The sequence below is a fragment of the Maniola jurtina genome, chromosome 12 (genome assembly GCF_905333055.1).
Source record: "Maniola jurtina chromosome 12, ilManJurt1.1, whole genome shotgun sequence".
In the NCBI taxonomy this organism is placed as follows: domain Eukaryota; kingdom Metazoa; phylum Arthropoda; class Insecta; order Lepidoptera; family Nymphalidae; genus Maniola; species Maniola jurtina.
In genome coordinates this window covers 7,828,281-7,850,639 of record NC_060040.1, presented here as the reverse complement: position 1 = coordinate 7,850,639, position 22,359 = coordinate 7,828,281, and the positions used below count along the sequence as shown (strand labels likewise).

The window sequence follows — 22,359 nt, the reverse complement described above, 5'->3', positions numbered from 1 at the left end:
GTAGACTTCACACACCTTTGAGCTTAGGATAATTCTATGCCTTTGAGAATATTATGGAGAACTCTCAGACATGCAATGTTTCCCAGCACCGAAGCAAGTAATATTTAATTGCGCTGACCAACAGATTGGTAGACTTCACACACCTTTGAGCTTAGGATAATTCTATGCCTTTGAGAATATTATGGAGAACTCTCAGACATGCAATGTTTCCCAGCACCGAAGCAAGTAATATTTAATTGCATAACTCCGAAAAGATAAAGTTAGAGATTGCGTGCTCGGGATGGAGGCCGACGCGAATCGCGATGTCTTTACCACGAATAAAGCTAGGCTATGGCCGCTTCTTTCAGGCCTCTTACGAGCGCATTTAAATGTAACGACTGCCAAGTCAACACCATCAAGACTCTACCTACCCTCACAGCGGCACCGAAATTTTACTGAAAAGAGCCTTTGAATCATCAGTAAGGTGCGTTTTTGAAAATGAAATTCGTTAATAAACTGAGTGTTGAGATTTCTGAATTTTGCAGAAATGGTAGTGCTTGCTACCTGTTGTGTTCTAAATATTGGTGCTTACGTTGCATTGAGAGAAAGTACCTATACTAACTGTAATATTTTTAATTTATTTCTATCGCAGACAACTATAAATTTTATTATAATAAATCGCATTTAAGTAAAACAATCTTACTTCCGTGGACTGATAATTTCCTGTTGTTGCAACTTTTTGTACACAAATCTCCATGGGTCCTCACGAGCTTTTTCTTCCATTTTTTTTTTAATTATAAAAGTTACAATGGTCAATATGAAATCACTCTTTTATTAAAGCTTATGTAGGAAATTTTCTTCTGAATTTCAAGCTTTCAAAAATACTTAAAAAGTTGTTCGACACACACACACACACACACCTATATCAATAATTACAAGTGCGAACTTTCAGAATATTCTTCTGAATTTCAAAACTTCAAAAATACTTAAAAATTAAATCTCACTAACACCTTGAATGTTAATTATTTTTGCAAGTGCGAGGTTTCAGGCTTCGCGTAGCGCGGATAGTCAGTGACTGGCGGACAATACAAACGGTTGTTTAGCTTTGTTTGCCAGAGGTTTAAAACCTACTCCAGTTTTTTAGATACCCATGGCTGCTAATTAACAGGAAAACCACCTATTGTTCTGGTAAGTGTCATGTAGGGAAATATCGTAGTTAACAAAAAATCAAGTTGGCCAAGATGAATTACCCGTTAGATAGGTATATGAAGACACTAGTCCAATTAACAAATCTACCAGAACCCTAAATCAGTAACTTTTTTGATATAGGTACTGATGCCTCTTAGGGAGTAGCATATTCCTTGCTCGCATGTCCTCTGGACTTGAGTTCTAGCAAGATGGCAACAGTTTTACCACATTTTACTATGAGGCTGACAGGACGCGAGAATCGTTGAATGTAAAAAGTTGGTACCTAGGCTTTTCTCAGTTGAACTTCTCCGTAGCTAGTAAAAGCTGACTGGCTTTGCACGGAAGTCCATAAATGTAACCGAGAAATGATTTATCAATTCGCGTAAAATATCCGTTCAGCACATTATAATATAATACAGTGACATTTTGAGATAAGAGCTTAAATTGAACAAACACATGCGACAGTGATAGTAATATTTTGTCGCCACATAATTTATACGTTCTAACAACTGTACGAAATACACCAAAAATACAGTAAAAATTAGTATCTACAGTAGTAAGGGTAGAAAACTGTTGTAGTCTTAACAAAATATCAATCTAACCTTAAAATTCATATCAAGATGGTTCGTAGAATATTTTTTATTCGATGACAAGTTAGACCTTGACTGTGATCTCATGGTGGTAAGTGAAGGTGCAGTCATATGTAAGCAGCTAACTTTTAGATAAGGGATATGACGTTAATTAAATCCATGTATTTATTGCTTGGCTAGGGTGGGTCTAAAATCAATGGCTGTCAGCCTCGAATACCGAACGCTAAATTGCTTGGCGGCACGCCTTTGCCAGTAGGGTTACTTACCAGTTACCACGGACGAAGCCTTCCACCAGACCAACCGATTTTTTGATAATATGATAGTATACTAGCGGATAACCGGTGTCTAAGCGCGGCGTGTGCCTAACGCAAAAATTTGCCTAACGCATTTTTTATTAGTCTAAAACAATCTTCGCATTATTGCCTTTCTAATGAAACCGGTTTGGGGCACATCGGTTAGATGCTTTCAAAAAACTAATTTCAACAAGATAAAGTTGAAAACTAAAACCCGACTGCGATTTATCTTAATAAACGCTGAAATATTATAGCAAAATTGTGTTGTAGTTTTATATTTATGAACTCAGAACTTTCTCCTCTTTCATTTGACACCCTTGACACCCCACTCGATACAATAGCAAAAACAAAATTATGGAAACCCCTACTTTTTTCATGTTACATCCGTTAGGTCAATTTTTTCGTATAAAATGTAGCATAACTATGTCACCCGGACCTTTATGACGAATCGATTGAACACCTCATTCATCAAAATCGGTCCAGTAGTTTAGGCGCTACGGTGGGACACACAGAATCTGGATACAAACATACATACACACATACATAGATTGCTAAAATCATAACCCTTCCTTTTGGCTTTGCCGCAGTCGGGTAAAAATCACTGAGTTTTATCTCTGCGGAAATGCTCAAACTGCAACAGTACCTACTGGTATATCAGCACAAAATAGATAACGCAGATATTTTGTGGCATCAGTGCCTTTTTGCCTGCACGATTATAAATTATCTTTAAATTATGTGTGTCATTTTTCTCATTCTTTACGTTTGTTTTCCACGACTTATCCGTATTGTTGTTCTACATTCCTGCACTTTTAATGCATTATTTTTCTGAACTATGCCTAAAATGTATGTGTAATAATGACTAATGAACTAATGATAGTCTCATATTGCAGTCTGCACTCTATGTAATGCAAGTGGGCACCGTAGGTATAAATTGCTCCGAGAAACATGACTCTGTCGTGTATTGTTATGCTAATAGCTCCTTACTGTTGACATATTTGTACATAGCTATTTTTAGGTAATAATCGACGCATATTATTTTATAATTATATTATCACTAAGTCTAATTTTAACGAGTCCCTCTTGAGTTTAAAACTAACTGCCCGATGCCTACTGCCTATTTTGGTAGGTAGACCTACTACTACATAGGTAGGTGAACATTACATTAATTATATTATATAACTAGCTGATGCCCGCAGCTTCGCCCGCGTGGATTGGCCAGATCCCCTGCAGCATCAGGATTGAGGAGTTGGAATCCAATTTTTTTATGAAACAATGTCACAAAGTTCCTCTATCGATTAAAAAAAAAATTACGCAAATCGGTTCAGAAATCTCGGAGATTTCGGTGTACATAGGTAGAAAAACACAACTCCCTTTTCGAAAGTCGGTTAAAAAAGTAGCCTATTTTACGCCCTGGTCAATCCTCTACTTGTCTGTGAAAATCCCGTCAAAATCGGTTAAGCCGTTCCAAAGATTAGCCTTTTCAAACAGACAGACAGACAGACAGACAGACAGACAGACAGACAGACAGACAAAAATTTTAAAAACGTGTGATTCAGTGTTGGTATCGTTCAAATAACCATATGAGCTTAATATGAGGTAGTTATTTCGAAATTACAGACAGACACTCCAATTTTATTTATTAGTATAGATAGAGGATGTCCGCGGCTTCACCCGCGTGGATTTCGGTTTTTTAAAATTCCATAGGAACTCTTTGATTTTCCAGGATAAAAAGTAGCCTATGTCCTTCCCCGGGATGTATCCCATGTCTGTACCATTAAAATCGGTTCAGCGGTTGGGCCGTGAAAACGTAGCAGACAGACAGACAGACACACTTTCGCCTTTATAATATTAGTATGGATTTGAGGCGACCACTTACGGCCGAAATTAATAATCAATCTATCAGCAGCTGTAATCTGTCGATCAGTTACTAAATAGCAATGTTTTTTATTCTTCAAAAGTGTTTTTAACCCCCGACCCAAAAAGAGGGGTGTTATAAGTTTGACGTGTGTATCTGTGTGTCTGTGTATCTGTGTATCTGTGTATCTGTCTGTGGCACCGTAGCGCCTAAACTAATGAACCGATTTTAATTTAGTTTTTTTTGTTTGAAAGGTGGCTTGATCGAGAGTGTTCTTAGCTATAATCCAAGAAAATCGGTTCAGCCGTTTGAAAGTTATCAGCTCTTTTCTAGTTACTGTAACCTTCACTTGTCGGGGGTGTTATAAATTTTTAATTTACACTTGTTGACAAATAACATTGACAAGTTAAAGATACATTGAGCATTAACAGGGCTCTCTCCGTCACTCGCTTCATACAATCATAGTTCCAATTTCATTTGAATATTAAGCAACCAAAGTCCATGAAATTTTGCAGACATATTCTAGAAACTAATATCTGTGTCTGTGATGTTTTAGATTTTTCTAGAAATATGTAGTTTTAAAATTACAGGGGCTCAAAAATTTGTATGTAAATTTTTAAGACCGCGTAATTTTGAAACCGAATATTTTAACAGAAATCTGGAAAACCACAGACATAGATATTAGTTTCTAGAATATGCCTGCAAAATTTCATGGACTTTGGTTGCTTAATATTCAAATGAAATTGGAACTACGTTTGTATGAAGCGAGTGACGGAGAGACCCCTCTTAATTTTGGCCGTTAGACGTTCAGACTCTAGATTCATCATTGTCAAGCCTCTTTACAAGCCGTACTTACCTTAATAACCATACTTCCATACTAATTAGTACCTATTGAAAGTGAAATTCCTATGAGAATTTCGCTAGTAATTTTGTTTGTATCTATCGAACTAATTGCAAGTTAGCCGTTATACTATAACCGCAAACATTCTGATTAAGGTGTTAGCAAAGGGTGTTAATTAACCGGTTTAGATCAAGTTGTCAGCTGTTACTGTTATTTACTCAGATAGATACCAGACGAGGCTCTACTTTTCCTGCAAACAAATCACTGTCAATAGACAAGAGGCATTTATAAAATACTAGAAGATGCCCGCGGCTTCGCCCGCGTGGATTTCGGTTTTTTAAAATCCCGTAGGAACTCTTTGATTTTCCGGGATAAAAAGTAGCCTATGTGCTAATCCAGGATATTATCTATCTCCTTTCCAAATTTCAGCCAAATCCGTCCAGTAGTTTTTGCGTGAAGGAGTAACAAACATACACACACACACACACACACACACACACACACACACACATACAAACTTTCGCCTTTATAATATTAGTGTGATAGTGTGAAGTGTGATGGTGATAAAAAAACCGGCGGCTGGCAATAAAAAAACCGGCCAAGTGCGCGTCGGACTCGCACACAAAGGGTTCAGTATTACTCACCTACTTGTTAATTTTTTTTTTAAATTTAAATGATGATTTTATCTGGTTTTAAATTTTTATTAACTGGCAAGGTAGTGATTTTAAAATTCGGCATCGTGGCGGACTGTGGCCTTAAGGCTTAAATTAAACCCTTTTTATTCTGAGAGACCACAGGTCTCTCAGTAATATCCTGGCGAAGCGTTGATCATGATAAGTAATGATAGTGGCAATAGAAATGCACCATTTCCCTTCCTATTACGGTTAATGAGATAGGTATATAGTCCGGTGATACATAGACGGATGAACAGACAGACTGACAGCGGAGCTTTAATAATAAAGTTCCGTTGACACCCTTTGGCTACGCAACCCTAAAAAGTTAGACCATAAATAAAAGAAAGAAAATCTATGAGGTAGACGATCGGGCAGTGTCGAATGCGATTCATAGACAGGAAATGGTCTATCTGCGGAATCACTGACCTATGCCCCATCCGTCCCATTGCAATGAAGCCGACGGCCTTCTGACTTCTACTTACCATGCAATAGGATATATTGTGTCTGTAGGTACCTAATAAGAGACCTTTTTAACCGGAGTCCAAAAAACCAGGCCGAGTTGAGCAACATTTCGGATCTGAATTCATTCAAATTCATTAATAATTCCGGGGACGGATATATCTAGGCTACTTTTTATCCTTGAAAATTTGAGTTCTCAGGGAGAGAGAGATGAGATTTTTAAAACCTGATTCCACGCGGACAAAGTTATCCATCTAGTTAATAATTTAGTCTAATATGTATGTACCTACTATGTATATACTTTATTGCACCACAAAACACAAATGAGCCATTTTCAATATTGAGTCGGTTTCGGCTACGCGGGTATTGGTCCACGCATTGCCGCAGGAGGAAAATATTATTTCTACTAGACAAAACGTCAGGATTTGGTTTTGCCAGCCAGCTCCGGCTGAATTCGTAAAAAATACGGGAGCTTTATCTACCCCGTATTTCATTGTCATAATTACGGGTTACCTGAAATACGAGGTAGGTACCTAACCCGTAAAATACGGGGCATCTGGTAACCCTACCTCTAGGACACTGGTGCCAAGTAGCCGGTGCCGGCATATGGCATTTCTAGTGTGTTCATAATTAATGAGATCAGACCGTTAGGAACTTATTAGAACGTGATAATTAAACGCTAATATGCGAGAATATAAAATAGTTTTAAAAACTATTTTATCATGTTTTTATTAACTCGTTAGCGTTTATTTGTTTTAACATAAATACGCACTAAGTACCTACTTACCTACCTAGTTACTAAAGAAATATCTACCTAATGCCAAAGAGATTATTATCTAAGTGTAATTTGCATATACTTATGTAATTTTATCTGCGTAGCAATGAATAACCAGCAAATGGTTAAAATATAGATACGCAATGCTTCTCATGTCCCGGCCACATTAACGGCCAACAACGCGATGTGCAACGGCGTTTCCAGTTAAACGTCGTGTAAACGTAACAATGCCGTTTGGCTTTAGACGATTTTAACCCCAAATCATTAGACGTTAACCGTCCAAGTGTGGTAACCAATCAGTTTAACGCGTTGATTATCGCGATAATTATGGTGTTGTTGGGCATTGACGTTAACCATAATGTAGCCGCAACATCAGAGGTAGATAGACGGCCAAATTCAGGGTCATCCGTTACTCACTCATGTTTAACAGCTGCCTGCTTAGTCGATTTTTAAACTCATTCAAATGGGTCATCAATCATCATGATACACCTAAGTAGTAAGAGAGATGGACTTCACGAAAAAATTACAAGCAATGGTTCAGAATTCAGAATCAAAAAAGTTTCGTTTTCAAAAGCTATAGTCCATTGACAAAAACAAAGTCTTCAATGTAACTCAAAGTTTAGTTAGCCAAAGACCTTACACTTACAAAGTTATAGTAAGTGTAAGGTCTTTGTAGTTAGCGCATAATAGCGAAAAATCGTAGGTCTATGCATAAAACGATACTTGTAGTGCCATCTATTAGCAACATAATGTACAACGTCATACGTAGAGGGCATGAGTTACATTCAAATAGTAGAATTATAAATTAATTGCAATGCTACGTTCAATTTTAGAGTTCAGACAGCGGTGTTTTACACGATAAAGGAACTAGTCGCCGGCATAGGTCGCCGCATGCCGGTCAAAAGAATAAAATTAATGAAAGGATACTAAAAATTGCGAAAGAGGGTTATGCTAAAAAAGAATGGGCATTAGGTAGTAAATTTTTCATTACGATCAGTCCAAGTGAAGTTCAAAAATCTTCAAACTACGTACCTACTTATCATGTCTAGTGCAGAGAAACAGTAGGTACCTACCTATATTTAAATGTCTCGTAACTGTTTATAAACGGGTTGCAAACTGATAAGACTGGCAGACTCGAGTCTGCAATTGGGGCAGACTGCAAAACTCTTATGGTTTTACTTATTAGGTGTAGGCCGATGCCGACAGTTGTAATTTTTTTTCTTCTTATTTTGCTAACTTTCAATAGTGCCACACCAGAACAATGCACTTCGCCAATTCCACGTTGAATGTAAGAGCTACAGAGGCAGAGGAAATTTGCTAAATAAATTACATCTTCAAAGATTAAAAGAAAACAGCTGTCTCATGAAACTTGCCATTTTAAGAAAATATTTTCATGTACCGATCTTTCCCTATTTATTGCAAATTAGTACTTATATCGATTTAGTATGTCGATTGACAACGATCGGTAGTCGATACGTTACCAAAAATATTAAAAACTTTTAACACTTAATAACATAAGAAAAAACCATATTTAAAAAGAAACCAGGCATCTTTACTTATTTTCCCGTTATTCTAAAATAATTACTTCCTTCTAAAGGTAGTCAAGTTACCTATAAAGCACCTCGAGAACTAGTGGAAGCTTTCTAACATGTAGAACACGTTTTTCATCACTTAAGTATACTGGAACCTAGTCACAACTCCTAGTACAAACAACCTAGTAATAAAAACTGTGCCGTACCGTCAATATAGACGCGTTTTACCTACCAATAAAACGCTTATTAATTTACTTACCTTACTCGATGCTTCATAATATGAGATAGGCGCCATTTGTCCCGCCTTAACGCATCTATCTTGCTCTATCATATAGCGCTGTCCCTCTCTCTCTACCACCGCCAGCAGTACGGAGCTGCCAAAAGGTGGCCGCGTTTGTTTTATTCATTGCGTTGAATATCACCAGGCAGAATTCAAAGTTAAGCATCGAGTAAGGTAAGTAAATTAATAAGCGTTTTATTGGTAGGTAAAACGCGTCTATTAACTTGACTGTACCTTACTCGATGCTTCATAATATGAGACGTGTTTGTTATCGCCTGGTGGTGGTGGTGATCTGCGCTATACAAAGATTTAACATCTTTGACGCCAATGTGACATATATATAAGACAACTGATATGTTGGGCAAATAATGCCATTTTCTTGCTAAGAAAAGAGAAAAGAAAAATTACGGGGTGTAAATCCTCATTAACAAACTATTCACATGATTGCGAGTTAAGAATGAGTTTGCAAGTCGACATACAAAATAACAGAAAAGATATACGCGTGTATGTATTACATCAGGCAAACCATTATAAGCTAGGCAATAAATTTAGCAATTAAAATTATATGCGTGCCTGTATGTGTAATACTCAGTCAATAGGTAAGGCTGACCTCACAAACACTTGTAAATACATTCTTTACATATAAAGTCCACCTATTAATTAGACAGCATCAATATTAGGATAGTGATAAGTCATGAAAACAATTGCCATTGCAAGATTGATTAAATATTTTAGACTCACTCAATGAGTCAATAACATAATATATGGGTACCACCAAAAACAATATAACTGGGTCAAAATACAGCTATTTCAACAACAATAGACAATTGACCCAATCGTTTCGAAATCATACTGAAATTATTACCGTCCTGCATGAAATCCTCGGACATCTGATATCTTAGATATCTACTAAGAACAATTTAATCACAATAAACAATCCTGGGTAAAAATAAGTAACTTAGTACATGCGCAAAACATGCCCTGGAGCGAATTTAAAATGGAAAGGTTCCTTTGTTTAAAATAACTATTTTCACTATGACCAGGAAAAATCTTCCCAGAACAGTCTAGTTTCTTTAGTTCCATGTCCTTTTCTTGGCTCATAGCTTTGCTATTTAGAAAAGTTCGTACAGTTCTCACCAGAACAGAAGAAAGTTTTAATTTGAAACTCATAAATAAACAATTCATCATTGTTTAGGTATTTCCTTCTTACTCTTTGTTTTATCATTCTACAGAATTGGGATGATGCCACTGTCAAGAATAAATTATAGCAAATTAAGCTTTTGGTTCCTTGCATATCATGGACTTCCGCAAAATAACGCTTGCTTCTTATAATACATGATAAAAAGTCGCTGATTTGACTAGCAGCCATTCTTCCTATTATTAGAATTAGAAGTTTATTTTAAACTAAGCATGAAAAAGCTATAAAGGAACACTCTACAACCTGCGTTGGGCGGCTGTAGCTAGGACACTTTGAACCAGACCAGGACTTGTAATGACTTATTGTTAGCCGAAATGTTGACTTCATTAATTAATGATGAAGGGATTAATGAGTTAATGCCCAGCTATGGTGATAAAACGTAGTTATTAAAAACTGTCTTCTGGCACAATGCTTAGTCATTCTAAGATCTATCTTGGCGCGCTCAATATTATAATGTTTTAAAGATTTTAATTTCGAAGCAATAACGGAACAAAAACCTTTTGGAGACGTTTTTCAACAAGCTTAAAGTTTCATAAAACGAAACTTATTGGAAATCCTATCACAATGTAAAGGATTATTTAAATGATAAGAAAGCTTAAGAATGAGTTTCTTAACAACTCCGATAGCTTGTAAACACTACATTATGTGAAGTCAATAAAGATTTGTTATTATTAAATATTAATAATTTTGTGAAGTGGTGATAATTCAAAGAACAGGTAACTACCCAGCTGAGCCTTGTGAGCCTTTCCCATGCCTGGGCGCATTTTGAACCCTCGTAGCTTTAGTTTTTAAGTTTACGTAATTAAGTATCACCATTACATCATCATAAGAACCCAAAAATTGACCATCGAAAAGTGACAAAGACAAGGTAGGTAAGTACTACTTTGAATAATTCATGACAACAATGTTTAACTATGCTAACTTGAAGACAGTCAGCAATGCTCGTACAATTCACAAAAGATATGAAAAGAAATCGACCAAGTTCAATCATAAAAGTGGATATTTTACTGGTAAAAACAAGGGATATTCTCACAGTTTCAATTTATTGAAAGTTTTATGGTAATGTTACCCAAATAGCCCGTGTCGAGGATCAGAATATAGTCAGGGGCACGGTAAGCTGATTCGGTACGAAAATTCATTCCTTGCACAATAGTATCCGAACGAACTGTACAATAAAACTAAATCTTAACCTGTTCATTTGACATCTTGGATTGGACTGATATCGTTCCAGCGTCGGACATACCTTGCTCCTGGAACTTTTACGATCCAAACCTACACATGACTATTAAATCCAACGACATCATAGAAGATGTCGTAGATTTTAGGATTACAGCCCACTTATAACATATACAAGGTAAGGTATTGTGTTAATGCTTCTTGTAGCATCCTTGCACACAGATCTAATTCACTCAGAATTAATAACCATGTTACAATTACGAATAACTATGAAATTAAATCACACCCCCTAAACAGATCTTAAGTTCTGATACATCAGGCTGGATCAAAGTTATTATTCGAATATAGAAATTCGTTAGATTTGAAAATTTTTGTCCGCTGAATCAGTTTCTGAACCAAAAATTTTGAAAAATAAAGGGGTTGTTTTATTTTAAAAGTATAACCATGAATCTTCTGCCACGAGCAGAGCATATGAAATTTTTTGTCATGTGACTTTGAACTGGAAAACGATTTTAACAGTTGACATTAAATTTTCCATGTAAGAAAGCTATCTTGTTTAAGATTATAGAATGAGATAGCAGCACAATTTAAAAAAGCTTTGCTACACCGGGCACGGCTAGGTGCGAATAAATCTAGCATTTCATTCTAAAGTCTTTCTCCGCCATACGAGTATGCGGTTAGCAAATGCTAATTCCGAGGAATGCCAAGTCTAGAAACATAGTCGGCATGACCGTTGTTTTGTTGCAAAACTGAAAATGTATTAGACTATGATCCAGGATTGAAACGTACAAAATACTAAATAACTATTAAATGTCCCAACTTTGAAAGCATGTTTCTGAGAAGGAGCAATCATAGATTTAGGGGACATGATATGAAGCTACATGTCAATTATCATTGTCAAATCCATTAAAACACTTTCTGACCCACAGAGTTGGTCACATTTGGAATAAATTGCCCAAGGATGTGGTTATGACAAGCTCTGTTAACCAGTTCAAGAAAACATTAAACAAACATTCGGAAAAACTCGAAGTACCTCTGATATAGACGAATCAGCGAAAGCTGCTTAGTCTATTATAAATAATAAATAATGATAATAGTAATCTGGTAGCCACGATGCCAGTTCCAAGAGAGGAGCAGATTGCGTCCTCTTCTGTCATAAGTCCATGCCAGACGAAAAAGCTGACCATGACCTTGGAAATGAGGTGATACTTTTAAATAAACTCTAACATCCTTGTTGACTTTTCCATTAAATGCATTGCACTTAGCATACATGCATTTACATCAAAAATATATTGATTGATTGAAATTTACAATAACCGGAAATTTCTCCTGGAATGCATCGGTTTGGTCCAAGGCTCGACAAAGAGAAGTCTGCCCAATCAAGCACGACACGCGATGTCCATGCAACGTTGTTTGTGAGAGAATAAACTGCAAAAGGCATGTAGATGGAAGAAAGGAGATTCTGATACCATCATCTCAAATCCTTCGCTTCATGCAGATCAATAATATGAGGGAAGGTGCAAAAACCTGCTATTCTTCAGAAAATACAGTTTCGAGAGCCGAAAGAGTGGGTCACGTGGACGCAAGCCGCCACTGCTGGCGCAAACATGCACTCGCACTCGCGTACTGCAGCGGGCGCCACTCACGCACGAGGTTCGCACGCTCATGTCAGTCACTGAACAAATCTACCTGATCAGTTGATCACTGGGCATGCTCATGTAGACCACAACGATATATGACGAGTATAGAGTCATTAGGTTAGTTGTAAATGGTAAAAAATATTATTGTATAATTCAAACTATTTAACCCTTCTCATTTAGTGAAGACAGCCGTGCTCTGTAGTGAGCTGGTGATGCGTTTATCATGATAATGAATTTAGGTTAACGTATCCATTGAATTAGCGTGTAATGATAGAATTAAGTTTTCCACATAAAAATAATAAATTGCTATGTTGGCTTTCTTTTCATGTTATTTATAGGCACCTTTACTTGGTCAGAAGTATGGCTCCTTTAGCTTGAGAGATGTGAATAACACATTGTTATAAACTTAATACTTGCTGTAATTAGCCAGCAGCAAGAGAGCGACAGCCAATTAAAAATGATTGCATTGCCCACTGTACACACTGTAGATGTCAATCTATGGCAATAGGACTGCGATATTTGGATGACTCCCATTAAAAATATCGGGAGCTTGTAAAAAGCGGTATGCGATACGCTTTATGAGATATAAGAATATATTTATATTATGTGTAATTTCGGAGCTTTTACTTTTCCCAATTTGTTTGTAACGCGACGCAAGTGGCCTCTGAAATTTATATCAATATATTTGCATTCGGTATCGCTTTGAACCCATACTTTCCTTAATAAGGTTATGCAAAAGACCATAAAATTATTTACTTCGTGACTGAAACGAGAGCAGCTGTGCTCCTAGCAACGACTACCCTGCAAGGGCAAGTAGGCATGGACCATTACAAACATAAATGCATGAGGTGTGCTGACCAGCCTGCGTGGTTCAACTATGCCTGCGAGGCGTAGCTAGATTTTTAATCGGCCAAAACATTAGGTCCGGAGCGTAAACCTTAGCATAAATATCAGTGGTGCCCAAGAGCGACTGATTGATATTCCACTGAGAGTTGAGACCATAACAATGTCATGCACACTCCCGCGAGGAGTTGCTTACTTGGCTTTTACACTGCGCCCGCGAGGCGTAGTTAGCTTATTAAATGGCCCATGCACCCCCGCGAGGAGGCATTTAATTTCTAAGTTGCACCTGCGAGGTGGATCTAGGTTCTTAAATGGTCCATGCACTCCCGCGAGGAGGCATTTAATTTCTAAGCTTCACCTGCGAAGTGGATCTAGGTTTTTAAATGGTCCATGCACTCCCGCGAGGAGGCATTTAATTTTTAAGCTGCGCCTGCGAGGCGGAGCTAGATTCTTAAATGACCAAAACCACTGCCATGTAAACTCCCACGAAGAGCCATTCTGTTTTCAAACATACGCCTGCGCGGCGAAGGTAGTTTTTTTTTTTTTTTTTTTTTTTTTAAACTTTTTAACATTTCTTCGAGCCTTACACTTTCGCTTCTCTTAGGTAACTCTAATACCGTTGTTCTGAATATGACCATGAATCCAATTCAAATTCAAAATGTTTTTATTCAATTCGACTTATACCAGTTCTGTTAACTCGTAAAAGGCATCTACCACGGGTTTAGTTCATGAAAGCCGGTCAAATTATCAACATAACGTGAGAGATAATATATTTATCGTGGTAGGTGGATAGGCATGAAAGTTTTACATCATTTGATAAGCTATAAATTTGTTCACTTTCAATAGGCTCGATTAATCTGAAAACTGGTATCTGAACCTTTTCTTTTCAATGTAATCAATTATGTACTTCTACTCTGCAAGAATCTAAAAGTAAATGAAACGGAAGCACCGGTACTACCGGGATACCTTTTATATTAAATTATAAATAGCATTAGCTTTTTAAACAATAAATATTTCAACATTTCTTTCCATAGAAAATAATAGCATTTAAAAATATGAATGACGTGAATGTTCACGACGTTGCACGTCGCGCTGCACATTGTCCTTACCTACCCACAAGATTAAGTACTATGTACCTACATTACCAATTTGGCATTATGCTGGTATAATTATTTATATTGTATAGCTATAATTAATTAACTCAGTGCCAGGTAAAACCAACTGTGGTTTTTGTGGCGCTGAATGTAACAAAAACTGCAAATGTTTTAAAAACTACCTACATTATGGAGTAGTTTTTCGTTCACAATGAATTGTTGGAAATTATATAGGATTCATTGACGGTAGCTTAATAAAATCGATATTTGACTCATTCGATGTCAAACTATCTGTTGAATCATGTATTTAAATTAACAAACTACCTCTAAGATGACATTTTCATAAATAGCCAATGAATTTAGCTATGCAGTAAAATTTTGCTTAAGAAATAAAAGCATTTCTATACTCAAACATTTATAAGAATTAAATAAATTGAAAAACTCACGTGATCTGGTTTACCGTCTTTATGAAATATTGTTTAGTAATTATACTCTTGCACGAGTATTATAATACTTTATCCAATGCAGGTACTTTTTTCTCCAGAGTGCTGCTTTAAGCAAGCACAACCGTTCTCGGCGGGAAACAAAACGCCAATGAATAAAACAAACGCGGCCACCTTTTGGCCAGCTCCGTACTGCTGGCGGTGGTAGAGAGAGAGGGACAGCGCTATATGATAGAGCAAGATAGATGCGTTAAGGCGGGACAAATGGCGCCTATCTCATATTATGAAGCATCGAGTAAGGTACAGTCAAGTTAATAAAACTATTTCTTGTAAGCAACCGATGTCATAAGGAAATAAACTATGATAATATTGCAAACATGCAATTGAAGATTCGCACATTTGTTAAGATTATTATGAGAGTATCTAAATTGCGTAACAAAATACTTGGCGTCACTTACTCAGTTTGATGATGAGACGGCTGTTTTTTTCCACGCCAACGAAGTAAACAGTCAAAAGTTCCTTTTCGAAACGGAGGTTTGATTAACTTCCATCGTTTTCGAGCATCCAAAGTACTTTCCGATCCCACTGATAATCTACTATGAATGTCTGGCACAGAAGTCCCTTCTTGTAAATCACTGACACTAGAATATTTAACACACTTTTCGAACTCAAACACTGACACAGAATCACCAGCTGGGCATGTCTTTCTATTCGATACAGGAGTCGATGTAACAAAATTTGGTTTACGTCTTAAATTAATTCCACTGTCTTCGATTTCCGAAATATTGTCTGAACTATCTTCACCGATACTATGCAGCATATTCCTCTCTTTAGGAACAGTTTTTGCATTCAATATACTATTTTCTTCGAAAAGCTTGCTCTTCACATTGCGGCTAAAGTCAACAAATTCCGTTATATCCTCACAGCTCTTTGTTTTATACTTGGACAACTTCGAACGTGGTGGAGCTTTGATGACTGTGGGGTCCGGATGAGTGTCCATGACACCGATGTTGGCAAGATTGTCTTCACTTTTCGAGAACTTTAGTTTATCAAATAACTTTTTGTGTCGAGCTGGACGCACAGGCGGTTCCTCGGGGCACTTGTCTAATGTAAATCGTCGTTCATCAGGCCTCTTATTGGGTCTCGAGTACTTTGCGATAATTCTGTTTATTTCAGCGCTGTTTTTGCGTCTGTTGGTGTGACGTTTAAAGTGAAGTGGCTGCTGATAAGAGTCGACCACGCTCGCTCCCGCGACCCTAGCTGACCTCTCGCGCCATTCGGACACTTTGTTTTCGATGAGTCTCTGCAATTCGAGCGCACGCATCATTGGGCCTAATTCTGGCATTGTGTATCTCTAACTTAATACGCTTCTCAAAGGAGGAATTCAGTTTTGTCTCGCTTATCGTTTCCGTTTGACCTAATGTTGTTCATGAGCTTAATTTAGACAGCATCTGCCGAGTTTCTCAAGGATGAGTAATGATACCTCGCAGTCTCGATATCACTGAAACAAAAGAGATTACACTTTAGATTTTCTGCATATGTTTATTTTGACGATATCTACAATTGTATCACTTAAATTAATAATAACCTTCTCATAGTTCATAAGGAACCTTCCCGTCTTACCTTCGATTAAGTACCTACTGTAAAGTCTGCAGTTGAATATATTGCACAATACATAATTTAAGTTAAAAAAAAAAACATTATCGAAAATCTACTCATCCGCTTCGTTCAGCAGTAATTTCGGTCTTTTCAAGGAAGTTATAACCGCGATTTCTACAACGACGAGCACATCTGGCATGCTTCCGAAAACACTTAAGTAAGTATGTAGATATAATATATATAATGAAGCATTCATAGTAGGTATTTTCTCAATAGAAATATCAGGAATAGCCACCTAGATAGTTTGTAACATACCTACTTCCAAAAAAGAGGTGGTTCTCAGTTCGTCCGTTTTTAGGGTTCCGTACCTCAAAAGAAAAAAAAACGGAACTCTTATAGGATCACTTTGTTGTCTGTCTGTATGTCTGTCTGTCTGACTGTCTATCTGTCTGTCAGTCTTCTGCGAGGCCCATTTTAGTTATAATAATTATTTTATTCCTACCACTATTTTGATGTTTTTCTACATTTTTTACTACGCATAGGTACCTACCTAATAAAAACAGCAAAGACTAAACAAATAGGTCTAGTTGGACTTCTTATTAATTCACACCGAGTTCAATAAAGAAAGTGCACCACGGGAAATCCTGTAGCTCGATTCCGTCAAACCTGCATCAATCGCACTGCATCAAATTACAATCGCAATTGTTTTTATTGGCTAAAATGCTATTATTGTTGCAACAATGTAGCATTGTAGCTAATGGTGAGCGAGCGTCAACCAATCAGAGTTGATTGCGATCGTGACATTGTAGCTGTCATTCTACCGCAATCGAGCTGCTGTTATTCGAATTATAAAACAAATCCCTTGATATCAAAAATAAGACAGATAGATACGTCTACATAATATCATTATTATTATACTTTATGTACAAACAAATAAATTAACTTTCATTACCTAATATGTAGGTGGTACCACTTGTAGGATGATTAACAAAATCTGAACAAGCTCCTTGAAACACTAACTATTATTTGATTTCAATAACTACTCAATAGTGCTGATACACACACTCCAGAATATTTCACTACAGGATACCTAACACTACTGCAGCTAGTCTACCTTGATAGATATAAGATAAGCATTGATAAGGGTCGAGAGTGAGAGCAGATAACTAAATAGGTAGGTATGTATGTTTAGGTAAATATACTTCCAACTTGATAAATCTTTAGACAAAAATAACATAGGATTCTGCCAATCTCGTATCACGTAGCTCTCGCATCTCTACTTTGTGTAACAGCACTTCTTCGGCGTAACACTTTTGGCAGAAAAGTCGCGGTCATCACGAAATGACGTTTTGGGGGCAGATTTTATACGCCTCACGAGCATTCGCCACTTCTCCCAGCTGGCCGATAATCTGATACACTTGTGCACGGCACCGCCCACAGCTGACTTAATTTGGTCGGTCCATCGCGTAGGGGTCTTTCCTCGCCTCTGGTAACCTCCACCTTGCTCTGCACTACAAGACGCTCACGGCTCAATGGAGTCATGGCCGAAGAACTTATGCGACTCTGTACTAACGCTGAAAGACGTTGTTTGATGCCTAGCAGTGCGTAGCAACATAGCTATATAAAATCAATATAAAAATATAGTTTTTATCAACGCCAATGTAGGTAGGTATAATGCCACCCTAAGAATCGTTTTTTTATAAAATAGGAAATTGTAGTGCTCGTTTGGCTCGCGAATTTATTCGCACTGCCTGCGCCTTTGTTTTGTAAAACTTATCAAACGCGCTCCCTCAAGTAGGCATATGTATCTGAGCCTGATTTTCTGTTTGCTTCATTAGAAATAAGGCCGCTCCCGATGGACTTACAAAGCAACAACTAACTGAATAGTCAGATAGAAAGCAAAGACTCTCTTACTAATCCGCGCTTTTACGAAAAAAACTTATATAAGTACCTAGTCTAAAGTTAATAAAAGTAGAAAATCAAACAGGCCAACTGTCAAGAAGCGATGCTAAGGGTCATAGGACTCATAGGACGATTGTTATAGTTAATAGGTACCTAGGTGCATATACATATACATACCTACTATAATAATAGGTAAGTATAGACACAGAAGTTTAGGTAAACAACACTCGTTGATAGATATAGGTAAGTTGTAACTAATAGATAACATCCACCGAATAATGGTCTATTACGTAACAGTAAGAATCGGTCGGCTGAGCATGTAGGCCTTACGTGTTTTGGAATTCTAATTTAGGCCATTATTCTTTTGCTCTCCTGACGGCTTTAGAATGGAATACGCAATGTTAATAAAAGTTGCGTGAAACTATTTATGATAAACAAAGCAAGGAAAAGCGACCTATGAACCTAATAGATCATACCTACTTAGGTTTCCGAGAAATGAGTTGACTTTTAGTTTTCATAAATCGAATAGCTAAAGAATAAATTATTCATATTTATTAATAAATTATAATTACCTATGTAGATTATCGAAATAATAAAATTTTATTTTATCTTAATAAGTAATAAGTACCACAAAGGGTTGCCAACCGTACTATAATATATGTATACTGTTGAAGAAACATATAGTACGCAAAAATACTATATTTTCAACAAAAAATCTAACAAACAAAATTCCTTTTATTTTAAAAAACAGAAAGGATATTTTCAGTTATGAATTATTCGAAGTGGCGAGAAGGATGAAACAGATGTAGTGTCACATTAATAAAAAATGAACTTTTGATATTTAAGTACTTTTATTTAAAAAATTAATGTGATAAAGCATAAATTACACTTTTATTTTGTACAAAAAACTGTTAAAAATGCAAGATGTGCAAATAAATATAGTTTTTATAAAAAATACCTACTTAATCTAAAAAACGCCTACTTAGTATATGTATATTTTTTGAGTGTAGGTACTATATTTTTTACAGCTTAGTCTCAAAAATACTATATTTCACTGAAGAAATGTTGGCAACCCTAGTACCACATAATATCTAGGCATCATCTTCATAGCAATGTAAAGTATTTATTAAGTAGGTAGGAAATGTACACCTGCATACGTACTATTAATTATTAAAAACAGTAAATTGTAATATGTACCTCCATAGTCCATACCTACCTAGTAATAAACTGTATTATAAATGCGAAAGTAGATCTATCTGTCTGTTATCTACGGTTTGGTACAAAGATAGGGTAATTTTTACCTTAGAAAATCAAAGGGCTTCCACGGGATTTTTAAAAACCTATATCCACGCGTAGACTCAGAAATCGCGAGCCTCATCTACTTACTCAAGTAATAAAATATAAAATAATAAAATGTAAAATATAAAATATATTAGTAATTTCCTATATTATAATCACATAATATTATCTTCACGGTAAACCATTATTAAATCAACAGCTGCTCAGTTTGTAATACAGGCGAGTTGGTGATTAGGAACAATGACTTTCTAAGCATGGACACATCGTGGCATACAACACAAGAGCCCAAACATGGCACACGTTTCTAAATTCACCCTATGTAGCTTCAACTGCTCCATTTATACATTCCCGCTAACATTCAAGTCCTGTAAACTAACCTCAGTGATTAAGCCGCAATGTAAATCGATTAATGCACTCGAAGCTGAATAAGGTGATTTTAGAAGCAAACTTGAACAAAAAATGGAATGGAGTAGTGTAGCACTATTAATTTTTGTTATTTCTTTGAGAGATTTTTCGTTTTTGTAAATATGAAACTATTATACTATATCTATACTATATACTATTCTGCTCGTGCTGATTCACTGACTGACTGACTGACTGACTGACTGACTCATTTGATCACCTCTTCTGTAAAATTTTGTATGTTTTTTTTTTTACCGATGGTTTCGTATAGAGGACAAAAAATGATTCGGAGGAAAAATATGGATAGAGCTGATGATTGAGGATTTCGGTGAGGAGCACGGCCAGGGTATTGAAGATAGGTGGGGGGTGCTCGAACAAATGTCACTCAGAACTTCATCCAATTGACAGGGAGCTGAAAAATAAAACCAAAATGGCGGATTCAAGATGGGCCTTGAATCAAGATGGCCAAAGGCCTCCCACCAGCCAACCTAAACCAATTAAGAAAATCTCAATCGGCCCAGCCGGGAATCGAACCCGGGACCCTCGTCATACAAATCCACCGCGTTACCACTGCGCACTGGAGGTCGTCAAAAGATCTATCTATACATATAATAAAATTGTAGAAAAGTGGTGTCTGTACAATGGAAATATATAAAAAAAGTAGCAGGGGTTGTTAATAATAACAACCCCTGCTACTTTTTTTTTATCGATGCCGAACCCGAAATTGTAATAAATTTTTTTTTTGTCTGTTTGTCTGTGTGTTTGTGCACGCTAATATCAGAAACGGCTTATTCGATTTAGATACGGTTGTCACTAATATATTGTAGTAAGCTTCACTTAACATTTAGTGTTTATTTCATATCAATCGGTTCATAAATAAAAAAGTTATGTCAATTTAAAGAATCACGGCGAACATTTTTAACGTACAGATACACGCCTGGTGCCTGAGCGGCCGTGGCTATATAAAGCGCGCTGAGAGCTATTCCACGCGAACGAAGTCGCGGGCACAGCTAGTAATAAAATAAATGTGATACAATAATGGCCAATAGATTTTACATTGAACAAAAAAAAGCTACTCCACAGTTTTGTTTTTCCGACATCCGTGACGCGCCCTTCCATCTGTCTCTTTCCGATGTGCGTGAGAGAAAGGAATGGGAACATTGTAAATAATTTTAGATATTTCTAGTGTTTTCAATGGTTTTACTAAATATTTTACACTTTTTCGCATGTTATCTTACGTAAATAAAATTAACTTACCGGTGGTAAGTCACACCATCTCTTTTCTGTGTCGTTAACGTATTATTTTGGCACTTTTTGATCGCGCATTTAGGCGTCTTGACAGCTTTGCAGTCAACATGCGACTAATGAAGAAAGTGTGCTTACACCGAGTATAAGCACACTTACTTGGTCCCTTGTTATGCGCGCCAGTGCGATGTCCTTGCTTAGAAAGTCATTGATTAGGAACAAGACCATTACTTTATCCGTATCTCACATCTCGATATGAACCAGCTTATCTCTCCCTACGCGTCGTCCTCATTGCTGAGGGTTGCGACCGCTTTCAATCATATAATAATGGTACGAGTTTTCTCGGGAAAATAATGCGGAGGGTTGTCACTTTTCAGATCCCACCGCGCTTCCTTATCGACTAAAAGAACGAGGTTTCGACTAGGATGTTAAAACTAAAAAAAAACTGAACCTGCAAAGTCGGTCACCCATCCAGTTACTGACTTTGATCTACGTTGCTTAACTTTACAATTACTTACCTGCCATGCATTGTCACAACTAAGCCTTATGCCATGTATGGTTATATTTATCTAGGTGCGCGTTATTGGCTTATGCTCAATAAAATACTGAAAGCATCAGCGAAAGACGTTGCCGGCTAAATTTAAATTGGCTGAAATATTTCTATCGATCAAACTAAAACTTTGACCTTCATGAACATGAATAATTTTCGAAACTTGCGCTATATGGGGCCCATGGGGTTACAAGGCGTATTATCCATCATTATTTTTGTACATACCTACCTACCTTTTCCACTCGTATTGTGTTACAATGGAGTCTAGTGAAAGGATGAGCTGAAATCCAAGAGTTTACAGAGTGGGATTGCATACAGCGTTAAAAGTCACTTTAAACATTGCGAAAAAGAATAAGAGAGTATTATATGTCTAAGAGCTTATCTTTGTTGAACCGTTAGGTAGGTAAAGGAAGTGTGAAAGTTCATTGTAAAAACACTTATCTACTTAGTAAGAGCTCTCCTTATAGAGATTATAGCTAAATTGGAGATGAAGCTTTAATTT

At 36.8% G+C, this 22,359-nt stretch overlaps 1 protein-coding gene and 1 long non-coding RNA gene across 6 annotated transcripts in view; one reads left to right on the top strand and one right to left on the bottom strand.

Annotated features, from left to right (window-relative positions):
• LOC123870361 (protein unc-13 homolog 4B) overlaps positions 1 to 22,359 on the bottom strand; it is a 66,252-nt gene that overhangs the window by 43,618 nt on the left and 275 nt on the right. For 2 of the 5 annotated variants that reach the window (XM_045913629.1, XM_045913632.1), the window contains exon 2: positions 15,319 to 16,361. In XM_045913629.1, the coding sequence (XP_045769585.1) occupies positions 15,319 to 16,205 (887 nt within the window). In that variant the 5' untranslated portion in view covers positions 16,206 to 16,361. Of the gene's footprint in view, positions 1 to 682; positions 1,059 to 15,318; positions 16,362 to 17,411; positions 17,550 to 21,790; positions 21,797 to 22,359 lie in introns of those variants that run through there. The other 3 variants (XM_045913630.1, XM_045913631.1, XM_045913634.1) reach the window with 3 other exon arrangements.
• Positions 11,421 to 22,225, top strand: LOC123870394. The gene is made up of 3 exons (XR_006797070.1): positions 11,421 to 11,774; positions 16,803 to 16,805; positions 22,214 to 22,225. It is a non-coding gene; the product is annotated as an uncharacterized LOC123870394 (long non-coding RNA).